This window comes from Eptatretus burgeri, chromosome 21, assembly GCF_056783735.1.
Source record: "Eptatretus burgeri isolate ZD-2024b chromosome 21, Ebu_testis_v1, whole genome shotgun sequence".
NCBI classification, from domain to species: domain Eukaryota; kingdom Metazoa; phylum Chordata; class Myxini; order Myxiniformes; family Myxinidae; genus Eptatretus; species Eptatretus burgeri.
In genome coordinates this window covers 1,544,114-1,558,424 of record NC_140981.1, presented here as the reverse complement: position 1 = coordinate 1,558,424, position 14,311 = coordinate 1,544,114, and the positions used below count along the sequence as shown (strand labels likewise).

Here is a 14,311-nt window from a genome sequence, read left to right as displayed (position 1 = left end):
GCAGGGTTTGCACAGGTTCTCTCCAGTTTGTGACGATGTGGAGAAGGCGGCGCTCCGAGAAAGGTGAAGAGGGTTTGGACTAACAATGGAGGAAAGAAAGCTACGCAGGCAACAAAAGGTAAAGCAGGTAGCAAGGCCGTCACCACCTTTCCGAGATGTCACACAATACCCTGCGCACATTTCAACCACAACATCATCATCATCATCATCCTCTTCTTCCGGCGGTGTTGTTGCTGCTCCGGCTGTAGTATCCATGGACTTTTCATCCGATTCTCGTTTCGTCAGCAACTTCTTTCCTCGTCTCTCCTTCCAACAATCCATCTGCTTTTCTTGTTTGCGGCACAATCTCCTTCCACCACCTTTATTCCCACCTCTTCACCGCTCGCTGTTTGTTCACCTTCATTCTCTGCGGATTACCTGCAGATTTTTTTCCGGAACCCAGAACTCCTTTCTCTTGGTTTTCCACAACGATGATCTTTCCTCGCGGTTTCCGCCATGTCGATCCCATGACTCTCTGATCTTAATGTGCTTCTCCTCCCCCCCAAGCTACACCTGAGATTTCAAACACACTACCTGGCTCCATCTGCACCAACTCTCTCAGTTCCCAACTTCTCTGTTTGTTTGTTTGTTTGTGTCACACACCTGACCCTCTCTCCTCCACCCAAACCACCAACCACCCGTCACTCCCAAAGCGTCTTCATTGCCTTTCGGCACATCCACTCATTCGAACATTCCCAAAACATCGTCCGCCACGTCCACATTTTCTCCTCCGTGTTCCTCCGGACTCGGACGTCTCTCTCTCTCCCGATTTGATCTCCCTCCAGACTGCCCAACATGAGGCCTCCATCACCAAATCCATCTCCCCGGTCGATTTTTCCTCCTCTCTCTCTCTCCACCAGGAATTTCATCCTCCGGAATTCTCACACGAAAAACAAAAAAATGGGGAACTTCATCAAATTAAATCCTTTAACGCCCGTCATTTGTTATTTATTTATTTAATATCCTTTTTCATGCGAGATTCCTCTTCTTCAAATCCATTATTTACCGTAACTCGAATCCGCCTGAATGTTCAGACTTTTACAAATTATATCATGAGAACTCGTTTAAACGACGAAACGTGAATATAATGTTGACTGAACACGCACCGGTTTGTGGTTTCCTCAATGAAGTAAAAGCCACTCAGAGACTCCATCCTGTCATTGTCCATTTGTATTATATTCGCCTCAACTCGCGAATCCTTAAAAAAAAAATACCCATCGGCACGGGTTGGAGCTTTCCTCAGTATTTCCTTGGTCACGTGGGTGTGCGGTGGCGAATCTGCCGCCGAGAAACTGTGTGTGACTTGAGAAGGATCTTGATCACGTGGTTCTCTTCTTCTTTTTTCTTCTTCTTCTTCTTCTTCTTCTTCTTCTTCTTCTTCTTCTTCTTCTTCTTCTTCTTCTTCTTCTTCTTCTTCTTATTCTTCTCGAGGGACCTTGCTTCGCCATATTGTTACCGTCCCGTACGGTGCTCGATGACCTGAGATATCCCCGGTGAAGATCACGAGGCGAACACCCCGGGATTCACGAGCGGCTCCGATGGAGGAAGCGCGGTTGGTCCGGGAGGTTCTCCCTCAGACCGCCCGAGGATCAGGAGTCCGGGACCCGGTACGTGACGTTCACTCCGAACCGACACCTTGTGGTTCGTGAAAGTTTTTATTTCATGAATTGTTTTGTGTTTCAGATTCTGCGGTGAACGGAAACACCGAGTCCGAGTTCGTCCGTGATTCGTTCCCTCGATATGAAGGTTTGAACCACAAACTCATTCCTCATGTTGTACTTTTATTGTTCACGAGCAAAGGTTACCTGGCATTGCCGGGTAACTGATGACGTCACTATATTATTCCCCAAACGACCCCACCCCCCATTCACTCCTTTTTCCAGGTTATTGTGATTCCCCCCCCCCTTTCCCTCCTCCTCCATCTCTTTTCCTTTGTTAGTTTGGGGGTTTGTTCCCTTTCTGTTTGATCCCCACTTCCCCCTTCCTCTTCCTCCCTCATTTCATTCAGCTTATGTGCACATTGTTCATCCCCATGTATTGAAACCCCCCCCCCCCCTTGATCTCACTCTCACTCCAACCCCACTGTTGGGGTTTCCCCTCTTTCCATTCTGCTCTCGCTCTTCCATGAACTTCGATCCCGTGTACAAAAACAAGGAAGATGGATGGATGGATGGATGGATGGTTGTTAGCTCAGATACATGTATTGATGGCTTGATGGATGGATTGTTGTTGAGATGGATACATGTACAGATGGATTGATGGATGAGGGGTTATTATATGGATTGATGGAGGGACAGATGGGATAGATGGATGGATGTCAGCTCAGATACATGATTGGATGGATGGATGGATGTCAGCTCAGATACATGATTGGATGGATGGATGACAGGTGTGAAGTTGGAAAATATCAGTTTGTTTCAAGACATTGTATTTTTGATTGATTTTATAAATTAATTATAAATATTCCCTTTTTCTGTTTGCCCTTTTCATTCAAATGTTTAAAATTCAAATTTAAACAATGACAAGTCTGAAGACGACGATGGTTCACGAGCGGTATTTGACGATGTAGATTGTTTCAGAAGTCAAGGATGAGACAATGTGATAATGTTTGACCAAGTTATAAAAATGATCAACATGCTGTGGTACGAGTGACAGGTTATTAGCTGCAAAATGTCGAAAACCCGGTTTCGTTCAACAACTTTCAAAATTTGACCTTTGCATAACCTTTAAATGTCACAAAACAATGTTGTGGACATTAAAATAAGGAAACAGGATACGTGCTATAGCTTAATGGAGTTATTTCGTCAAAGAAGGTCGAAAACCCGGTTCGATTCCCACAACTTTGAAAATTTGACCTTTTTGAACTTTAAACGTCAAAGGTCAAGGATTATGACCTTTGGTGCAAAACTTCCTCTGGAACATTACAGGAACAATATGACGTCATATAGGCTATATGGCATTTCACACTCCTCGGATTATCCATACTTTGATGAAATCAGCATAAAAACAAACTTGAAGGGGGCGCCACAGGCAAGGTGTTCGAGAGAGAACAAAATGGTTTCAAGACTTTAGGTGGGGAATGACCTCAAGATTATGCATAAAAATATTGTCATCCGAGCTCTCAAAGTTTGGGCGGTCGGATGATTTTTATGTCAAAATTTGCAATTTTCTAAGTTTTGGACCTTGTGACCTTAACCTTGGGACGAAAATGATAAATTGAGCTCCGTGGGGCTATAAACGTGCCATTGGGCTAACCAAATACCGAAACCCCTGCCAGATTCGACAAACCCCCGAGGAGAAGATATAAATTGAAATCGGCTACCCCCTAAAAAATGTTTTTGGGGCGTGGCTCCGCCCATAATGGGCGCAGTACGCCCATTCTCAGGAAAACACAACTCGATCATGATATAAACCTCCCACCCAAATTCTATCGGGATCGGATCAAAACCCACCGAGCTCTGCTCGGGACAGACAGACAGACAGACAGACAAGCGGGTAGGCGGACATGGGTAGTCGCCTACCCAATAGAACCTGACGCGATGGGTCCGTTCGATGGGGAATGACTTGAGGATTAAGCACAAGAAAATTCATGGTTCCAGCTTCAAGGGTTAATGCTGCAGATTGTTTTTTCGTTAAAATACCCCCACATTTAGAGGTTTTTCGGCCGTTGCTCGGCAACGGAGGGGTCCATAGCAACGGTTCTTTCTCACACATAACTAGGACATACCATGAACCTACCATACCAGTTTCATGTATATCTGACTCAGTCTCTGAGATATAACGAACTTCGTTTTTTTTATTGTTTTCGACCAGGGTTCATTCAAATCTATCTTCTCCGACAGTTTTCATAGGATCCGGCTGGAAATTTTTGACAATATGGCTGAATGTACTGCCCACAGTCACTCGTGGCCCGATTTTTGATTTTCGAAAAAATAAATTTTTTATGATTTTTCTAAAATTTCAAAGTCCTGTTACAAGGTGGTGTCCAAATCAACGGCTCTTATTTGCACACAACTAGGTCATGGTATGAACCTCCCAACCAAATTTCATCGAAATCGACATTGTATCAACGGAGCACTGGACCGAACAGAGGGACAGACAGACAGACAGACAAACAAACATATCGACGGAAATACTGATGATAAGGATAGAACAAATTTCAAAAAAAAAAATTTAAAAAAAAAATTTTTTTGACGAGATCGACTACCCAACAGACAGACAGACACCAATAACGAATATTGTGGCCACTTACTGAGTCGTGAACCAAAAACTAAACTAGCGATGTGCAGAGAGAAATAAATAAATAAATACCTCAACTCAGGACGAGCTCGTTGGAACACAGGTATTTTCAGGTTAAAGGTGTCGAGATACAGGTATGTTTTCATCTTATCTGATAATTTGTTGGTCAAAAAGGGGGGGGGGTGTCGTGACGTGACCATCTTGTGGGCTAAAATGGTTGGGTTAGTTGTTCGGGTTAGCTGTTTGGTTCGAGGGGAGGCCTGTCCCCTCTATTCACAGGCGTTATCTCACTACTGATCAGCCCGGGGACTTCGACCTGGTAATTGTGTTACGTTGAGGTACCTGATGTCTGAATGAGGTGTGGTGCTGCCGGTACCTGTGCGGGAGGACGAAAGTCCGAGTATTCAGGTCCTTGGTGCTTCCAGTCTTACTCTACGGACGTGAGACTTGGACTCTGACCAAGGATCTGAGATGGAGACTTAATTCCTTTGGTACCAGGTCTCTTCTTTGGAACCAATGAGATTTTTTTTACCTGCATAGTCCGTGAGCATCAGCCGCGGTGGTGCTCAATGGAGTTAGAGCGGAGGGTGATCAGACAGGAAATGAAACAACCTGAACTAGAAGGGGATCACTCGGTTGAGTGCAAAACCTCCGCCGCCAATACTGCTAGGTCACTCAAGTGAACCTGATATCCTATTCATTCAATTTGACGTCAACAGTGCTCAGAGTTATAGTTTGCAACTTTCCCTTTTACTTTTAACTTTTACATACTCAATTCATTCGTCATGAGCCTGGTGTTGGCGCAGTGGTTAGGGCAGCGGCTTGGGATCCAAAAGGTCCTGAGTTCAAGCCCCGTTGGACCACTGAATTAATACACCAGGGGGTTGACTCAGCCTGTCATCCTTCCGAGGTCGGCGAAATGAGTACCAGTGTACTGGACCGGTGTATACCCCGGTTAAAATAGGTGTACCATATCCCTGTGTCGTAAGAGGCGACCAGGGTTGCGTCAGGAAGGGCATCCGGCGTAAAACATGTGCCAAATCACTATGCGGATCATGCGGATTATTCGCTGTGGCGACCCCTAACGGGAGCAGTCGAAAGAAGAAGAAGAAGAAGATACTCAATTCATTCGTCATAACTGGATTCATTGAGACTGAAATTGATTTTACGTGGGTATATCCACCTGAAGTTCCAAAATCAGCCGCAAATATAATTTTGGCATGTTTTTTTGTTGGAAATCACTTATAACATGGAGAAATGCAAAAAAAAGAAATCGAAATTTTGTTGAAAAAAAGGTTGCAATTTTTTTTTTTCTCCAACAATTTTTTTTTTGGGGGGGGGGGGGGGTTGGAAATACACATGTAGATATGCAAAAAAAAAAAATTCAAATATTTTTTCAAAATGGCCGCCAGAGCGGCCATATTGGATTTTGGACCAAGTCCAAAATCTAATGGCATGATCCTTGGACCATACCTAACCCCCCTCCAAGTTTCGTCGAAATCCGTCGAGGAGTTTTTCCGTAATACTGTTCACAAACAAACAAACAAACAAACAAACAGAAAGGGGTGAAAGAGTAACCTCCGATCTTCGATGGCGGAGGTTAATAAGGGGGCCAACCTTCCTCGAGTAGTGAACAATCCACTGAGAGGAGTCGGAAAACATTCGCAGTGCTCGACTTGACTGGCCAGCTGGTTCGTGAAAGAGTTGGCTCAAGAGGTTTCCCCAGCCGACCCCACAAGAAGGTGGGAATCATTGTGGCCATTAACAAATAAATAGTAGTAGTAGTGGCAGTAGTATATGATTGAGCCAAGCTCGACACCACTTTTGGCCTCGTCTGGGACCAGGACTTGTGACAGGTTTTCCACGTGCCTTGGAAACCGTAGATAAATAAATAAATAAATAATCTCGCCCGAAGGAAACGTCACTCACTCTTCGTTGTACTGTTTATAATTTGTATATTTCACTGGAGAATAACAAAACGACATGAGTGTGGACACGTGGTTCATGTCACATTGATCACTCCATCATACAACACGCAAGCACAATGTTTGTTCGTCCTTTAAAAATGGCCGTCCTTCACGGAGAGGACTAAACCCTTCCTTTAGACGGGGTATAACGAGCCAGCACGACGTCCTTTAACAAGATCACCTGAAGTGGAAAATGCTCCCGTATACCTTCATGTGAGGAGACGTCTATTTATTACGTATACATCAAGTGGCAGAATGTTTGATCGTCCCCTTCCCTTCCTCCCCCCCCCCAGACAGCCAATGACAGCCTCCTCGTCCCTATCTCTTCACTCCCATCTACTCTGAGAAACTCCTTTGTTTGTCAAACAATAGACTTGTTCCTTTGACACAAGTTTGCGCTGATGATTACCCCACGGGCGTGAAGCAAAAAGAGGGGGTTACACAATCAGTTGAATTCCGTCTGTCCGTCCGTCCTTGTGTCTACAATCGTCAGTTTATGATCGAGGAACGACCCGATTTCAGTCGAATGTTCCATTTCGAACACGGATCGGAAAACGAACGTGGACTTTATCGGAAATTTGTCTGACTTTGTCCCAATCACACGCATGCGCGGAGGAGTGAGATCATTTTTTTTTATTCTGTCTGTTTGGCAAAATTTGAAAATCATTCGAAACAGTAAACTTACTGTCTTTAAGGACGTCATAAAGGACACAAACAACGGGTACAAAGAACTGATGTCACATAATCAATGAAGTGGTGTAGAAGACGCTGCATCAACGGCGCTAAACTTCCAGAATTTGTTGTTGTTTGTTGTTTTTTTTCCTCAATCTTAAAAATATTTGTTTTATTTTAAATTTAATTCTATAATTGAAGACGAGAACACAAATCGCCTTTTTGACACTTTCAAAACCCTTCAGGTTTGGCAGTACTTGGACAAAATATCACGGCATTTCACGTCACCACGACCAATCAGATTCGCCGCTCACGTCTGTGTGTGTCAAGAGGGCGCGTGCCGTTAAGTGTTCTATGAAATCCCTCGTTCCCTCTGTTTTATCTCATCTCACGTGTTTGTTTTTTGTCGTTTTGATCAAATCCTCCATTGCTTTCTCACATGTTTGCATGAAACCTGCGGACTGATCTCGTTATTCTTTGTTCTGCAGGTGAACATGCTCAGAACCACGAGTTGAGCAAGGATGTTGAGGTCATGGCCCGGTCAGAAATCAACCAAGAGGCTCCAGACATGACAAGTGGTTTTCAAACCGGTGAGATACATGAAGAAATAAATTATGAATGAGAAAACGTCAAGTCAAACACAAGACTGTTCGGAGACGGCACAGTGGGATTAATTATATCAGAGAGTACCAAAAGTTTTGACGTCACTTGAAAGCTCGTCTCACTTCATCTCACCAAGTAGTAATAAAATATTGATAATTAGTAACACGACTCGATATGTCGTCGTCAGTCCAAACTTTGAGCAAAGAGCACCCAAGGTGAGGATGCGTTGCCATCTTGAGGCAATGGAGGGAAGAGAAAGTGAAACCACCGCGCAGGCAAATTGATTAAGCATCACCACAACGCGGTGGTCGTGTGGGCCTAATGTCTCCGCTCATTGTCTTGAAAGGTAATCCGCGGTGGTCTCGAATTGCCCGCTTTGGGAGACCGAGTCCATTACAAACCACCGTGGGGGTGGACGCTCCTTGCGTCCCACGGTGCTCAGCTCCGTCGATGTTTATTCCATCCACTGTCTGCCGATGCAGATTGACACTAATCTTCATGATGTTATTTATTTATCATGTGGAATCGCCGGCTTTAGCCCCGATCCAGAGAACGGTACGTTATGAGTTGCATCCGCCCCCTCCGTGCTCTCCATATGCATGAAGAGCAGCAGTTTTTTGGTGAGTCCTGACCTCGGTTGAGGTTGAGGTTGAACCCAGGCGAGACAGGTATCTCAATCGTGAGTACTTTGATAGCCAACCTGCTCTTCCTCTTGCACTCTCTTACCCTCCTTTCTTTGATGTTCTCTGACAGCAGCACATTTCTTTTTTCTCTCTCTCTTGCAGTGTGATGCTCGGCTGTTTGTGTGTGTATCTTTTCTCTTTCGCAGAGTCAGAAGTGCAATTGTCCATCCAAGGAAGTGTTGCAAGCTCCTTCCTCGAGAAGGCGCGAACTGCTGCTGACGAGGTGCAGAGCTGTAACCCTGACTGCAAGCCTGGAGAGATGAAGCCAGTGCAGACTGTTGTAGTGGCTTTGGAGGATGGAGTGGACTGTCATCGTTGTGAGTGCAAAGCATGTGGTAAGATGTGCAGGGACAAATCTCGCTTGTTCACGCACCTCCTGGGCCACATCGGTGAAAGGCTTTTTGAGTGTTCGCAGTGCGGTAACACCTTCATGCATAAATCCAGCCTGAAATATCATTTGCATTGTCACACAGGTATTCCGTCCTTTAAGTGCAAGGAGTGTGGAAAGGCCTTCACGCACAAATCTAGTCTGTTAGTCCATCTCAGATGCCATAACAACGAGAGACCTCACAAGTGCTTTGAATGTGGGAAATCTTACAGAGAAAAATCCCACCTTACAGCTCATCGAAGGAGTCACACAGGTGAAAGGCCCTTCAAGTGTGGGGTGTGTGATCAATGTTTCATGGACAGATCAAATCTTAAAAGCATCTCCGTCGTCACGCAGGAGAGGGTCGTGCCAGGCCACACACGTGTACAGAATGCGGCAAGTCTTTCTTCGATAAATCTACCTGAACCACGCACTCCAAGTGTCACACAAAGGAAAGGACGCATGAATGTAGTGAATGCGGAAAGGTCTTCCACCAAAGTCAGGACTGGTGGCTCACCAGAAATGGCACAACTCTGAACGTCCGTTCCGGTGCACAGAATGTGGCAAGTCATTTCTCACGAAATGGCAGCTCACAACTCATCGAAGGTTCCACAGCGACGTGTCTGCAATGCGGTAAGGCGTTCCATCAGAAGCAGGGCTTGATGACGCACATGCAGTATCATTCGGGCGAAAAGCCGTACAAGTGTGAGCAATGTGGAAAGAGCTTCTGTCGGAAAGCTGTCCTCGACATTCACCAAAGTTGCCATTCCGATGAAAAGTCTTTTGGATGTAAGGGATGCGACAAGGTCTTCAGTCGCAAATCCGTGCTCGAAAAGCACCTGAAGTTCCACTCGCGCGCTCGCGTCGCACTCAAGCGTTGTGAGATGAGCAAACCGGAGCAGTGCGGTCAGTGCGGTGGAAAACCTCAGCAGCACACTCATGTTGAGGACATTCTCAAGCGTTTTGAATACCCCATGGCAGCTTTGGTATTAAATGCTCAGATTTATAAAGTAAAATTAAATTAATAAAAAAATTGTGTGACTTCCTTTTCATCCGCAGAGCTTCATCTCGGGCAATATTTATTTGATCATTTGGGAACGGTGAAGGTTTTTTTTTTTGCGAAATAATTGGGCCAAAAAGCTTTCACGGTCGGCTCTACAATGTGGAAATAATTGTTGCTGATAAAGTGGTTGTACATGTTGTCGGAGTAAGAGATCAAGTCCAAAATTGAAACCTCTGGTTATTTGTTTTTAACAACATTAACAACTGTTCACTATTCACCTTTCCCAAGCACATTCCCCCTCCCCTGAAAAGAAGGGAAAAATAAATAAAAACCACAAAAAAAAACATTTTACATTTTCTTGTTTGACCTTGTGTTGATGAATCGGTTTGGTGTTGATGTGACGCAGGCCGAATGGCCTCCACACCCGCATCGAATCTCCTTGTGTTTCCTCGTGATTCCTTGTGACCCTTGAAGACCCTAAAATACCTTGAGAACCCAAAATACCGAGAGGACCCTGTGGAAGAAAAAATAATTATATTGATTTATTCTCAATTATGTTCACTTGTTGTTGCTGGTACTTTTTAAGATTGAACACAGTATTAAATTTGGTCTTTACTTTTGTACTGGAGTCAAATGACTGTCAGTAAATTCTCCCCTTCCCTGACAGTCTTTTGACCTCCATAGTGATATAGATGAACATCCCAGAAAAGTATAATTGTATCTTTCTAAATCTTATGTACTTTTATCTCACTGAAATACATGTAACCAAGACTAGTATCTCCAATGTTGAAATGGAACTGCCCAGCTGCTCAAGAGAAGGACTCCCTTGCTTCCGGTTACTAAGAAGAGGTGTCCCCATTCTCGAGAACAGTGATTCTCAACCCTTCCTCTGTCATTTACCCCCTCGGTTTGATGTATTTCGTGGAACATTGCGGTGGTTGGGGGGGATTGATTTTTGAGTCTGGATAGAACAATTTGTATGGACTTTGTGAGAGTCTGTATGTTATAATGTATTATGTGTTGTCTGTTTCACATCACAACGATAATTGTGTTATTGATTTTGTCTGAAGTTGCGAAAAAAAAATCGTCATGACTTAATGTTCCGGTGTGATATATTTACCCCCTGCCATGTATATTTTTACCCCCAGGGGGTACATCTACCTCTGGTTGAGAATCACTGGTCTAGAAGAAATTAAATAACTTCGGAAGGCTACTGGAGAAAACGTCTTGCTGTCGACGGAAAAATGAATAACTCGATTGGCTTTTGATGGCAAAGGCCTTGTGATCTGCATGATCCCTCCACCCTCTCTCTGCCTTTCCTCCCCAAACTTGTTATCATCCTTTCTTCAAAGCTAACATTGCAAACTTTTGCCATGAGTGTGTTATTCCTTCTCTCCCACCCTTCTTGGCTCCTATATAAGAGATTACACTTTTCGCTCTACTTCGTGAAGTTCATGTGAATGAATCATTGAATGTTCTTCCACCGGATGTACAAGATCAATGATTCTCTTTTGTATGCTGAACCGGAGTGGAAATTGAGTTATTTTGCACAACAGCCCACTCTGTCCTCTCTCTCTCTCTCTTCTCCCACCGCCACCACACCCAAACTCTATACTCCACTCTCCCTTTCTTCAAATCCTCAAACCCTCTCCCAACCCAATGTCCTCATCTCCTCCCACCCAGCCCCTGAGAAGCCTCAAACCCTTTGATCCCAACTCTGTCCTCCCCTCCCCATTTTTTCCTGTTCTTAACAAGATCACACAAAGATACACAGGGAACTTTGGCGCATGAGAAGGCCATTCAGCCCATCATGCCTGCGTTGTTCCTGTCCCCATTTGTTGAGAACAATGTGAAAAGTAAATCGAGATGGAACGTTAAATTCACAATCACTTCCCCCTTCCTTCCCTTTTCTTTACGATAATTCACGGATCAGTGTTTGTGTGTTTGTTTGTTTGTCGCACTACTCCTCTTACAGTTGTGGGCCGATTACATCCAGACTTTCTACACAGGATCATCATGTCCCCAATTCGTGTTCTGGGGAGTTGTTATCTTTTCCGGTGGTCTTGGGTGGTGGTGGGGGGACGCAAATTCTCTATGTTCACATGAATCGTGCAGCGCCTTCTCCAGGATTTCGCTGGTATTACAAGTCTTCACCGTTTACAGTCCAGGATTCCTGTCTCAACGTTTTCCAGTCCAATGAGGTGTTTTGAATGATAAACAGCAGGTATGTTGTGACTTCATGCACGAAACCCAGGTTATTTATTTTCCGCGACACAGAGATGTCAGTTACCTATACACCGCCCAAATAAAGGTATACATGAGAAGAACGTGTTGCATGCTTGGAACAAGATCGCCCGTCGAGCGGGAACTCTGGTAGTACTTACAACACAACAAGAAAGAATAACAATTAATAAGCCCACTGTCGTTGATTCGGCGACGATCGAACCACAGAAGGCCATGACAGTCACCATCTTGAATATCACAGTGAACTTTGAGTAATGGAAGGATCTGGAATTCCAACCTTTGACATTGGACAGGGGATCTGGAATGACAATCGATGATACATGTTTTCAGGATTTTATGTTCCTCCACATGGCCCATAATATTGTGGACAATTATCTCCAAAATTTTACCGCAGATTGATATGATGTAAATGAGATCGGTGTGTGCTGAGAAGGGAGTGAAGGGTTTCCTTTTTTAAAGACAGGGCGGATGTTCGCAGGGAACCAAATTGCTGGGAATTCCTCTTCTTTTTCCTGACTGTAGATCCCAGTAAGTGCCGGTGTTCATGATTCAGCAGATCCCTCCATTACACACACTGGTGTTTCATCTGGTCGACACGCTTTGTGCTGGTTCGGTTCCTTTAGGAGTTTTAACACACCTGAACAATCCACTTCAAAGCTTGGTATGAGTTGGATGCGAGGTGTTTCCATTGATAGGATCATCGATGGATCGTTCTGAGTAAACATTGATCCACAACGCTTATTCAAAGGTTCCGCTTTCCGAAGACCATCACAGGAGGAGACTTTGTGTTGTTTGGAGTGGTGTTTCGGTATTCCAGCACGATCTTTCCTTTTGGGCACAACGAAGGATCAGAAGTGTTTGAGTTCTCCAATGAAGTCGTTCTGAATGCTGCAACACACAAACGGAACCTCGTAACCGCAGGCCGATTCGCTTGCTTTCCGATTACAGACAAGCTCGTGGAATGTGTTCCTGCACTTGATATCAAATCTTTCCTTTTCTCCAACTTCCTGATCTCAGATCATAAATTTAGATTCAGACACGGTCGTTGTACCTTGGACATGCTGCTTCTCCTGCTCCAGAAACTGACGGAGGTCATCGATGGCAGACATGTGATCTGGTCCGTCTCTCTGGACGGATCTCGAGCATTTGATGCGGTCGGACACCCCTGCTCGTAAAATACAAACAGAAAATGAATTCCATCAATAAATTTAACAAATGGGGACATTCCACATTCCTGCTGCGTGACGTCACCAATAAATAAAATTTCAGGCTCCTGCGAGGTTCGAACTCGCATCCCCTGGTTTACAAGACCAGTACTCTAACCTCTGAGCGAAGGAGCCAAGTTAACAAAGCATGGTTTTGTTGTGGTTGTAAGGAGGCTATTTCGGTACACAAAGAACGAACTCGAACCCCAACTTGCTTGTCCGTCCACGGTGCGTGACTCCACGTGCTCGGAAGTTGGAAACCGGAAGTGACGTGTGTATTGCTCTGTTCAGTCTCTCTGTGCACGTGTCACGTGATGGTTTGTCCGCTCAAATCTCAAAGGATAAACATTGAAACCAACTGGACCTTGGAATGTACATCAGATAATACGTCTCATTAATGTCTTTGGAAACAAATTCCATCTAAATGCCATAGTGTTTGTTTTTTTTTAAACTATTTCCTGCTCTTATTCAACTGTCCACGTGTCATCCACAAATAAGTTTGAAACATCATGGGATTCTGCTTGGTTTCCACCGGAGGGCAGCACCATCTGTCATTTATGGAAACACATTTGTAGATCAATATATTTGTGCATCAAATAAGTCGTCTACAATTGTACGTACTCATTACTCTGGGTTGATGATGCAATAGGCAGGGTTAAGCGATCAGAATGTCGTACGTGTGTGTCTGTGTACGTATGTCGTACGTGTCTGCTCTCTGTTAAGATCGCACAAGGAAAACCGTTCAGCGGAGGAAATTGAAACTTGACCACATGTCACATGACCACGTGACACAGCGCTCACTCTTTTGAGGTCAACATCGGGCAATTTCCCAAAATCCTCAATTTTCATCCGATTGACTGGAAATTGGAAGAGAATTTTCACTTCAGGAAACTGAATTAAACCACCAATTGTTTTTGAGGTCAACACAGGTCAAAGGTCAACAACTCAGGTGGGATTTCTAAAATCCTCAATTTTTATCCAATTGCCTTGAAATTCGAAGAGGATTTTCACATTTGAGCATTGAATTCAACCAAAAATTATTTTTTTTTAGTTTTAATTTAGTTAGTTTCGTTAATATAAAGTTTAGTTAATATAAAGTTTTAATTTAAAGTATCAGCTTTCTGAAATGTTCACACATGATAGAGGTTCTTATTATCCGTGTGTGTGGCGTTTCTTGAGTTCTTACAAGGTGAAAGGAACACAGGAGAGGATGTTTACCTTCAGGGGAAAAGGAAAAGTAGGAATTTGTTTAAATAAATAAATAAAAAATGTTTATTACAAGTCACAGT

The 14,311-nt window shown here is 44.1% G+C and overlaps 1 protein-coding gene, 1 non-coding gene and 1 pseudogene across 3 annotated transcripts in view; 1 reads left to right on the top strand and 2 right to left on the bottom strand.

Annotated features, from left to right (window-relative positions):
- LOC147008142 (uncharacterized) overlaps window positions 1–1,525 on the bottom strand; it is a 33,794-nt gene extending 32,269 nt beyond the window's left edge. The window contains exon 1 of the mRNA XM_085865640.1: window positions 1,146–1,525. Within this exon, the coding sequence (XP_085721766.1) occupies window positions 1,146–1,207 (62 nt within the window). The 5' untranslated portion in view covers window positions 1,208–1,525. The remainder of the gene's footprint in view (window positions 1–1,145) is intronic.
- Window positions 1,523–10,715, top strand: LOC147008141 (uncharacterized; annotated as a pseudogene). The gene is made up of 4 exons (XR_015053590.1): window positions 1,523–1,646; window positions 1,723–1,785; window positions 7,406–7,507; window positions 8,350–10,715. The product of XR_015053590.1 is annotated as an uncharacterized LOC147008141 (transcript).
- A 2,369-nt stretch (window positions 10,716–13,084) lies between these two features.
- TRNAT-UGU (transfer RNA threonine (anticodon UGU)) lies at window positions 13,085–13,157 on the bottom strand. Its single transcript has one exon. It is a non-coding gene; the product is annotated as a tRNA-Thr (tRNA).
- Between the last annotated feature and the right edge of the window lie 1,154 nt (window positions 13,158–14,311).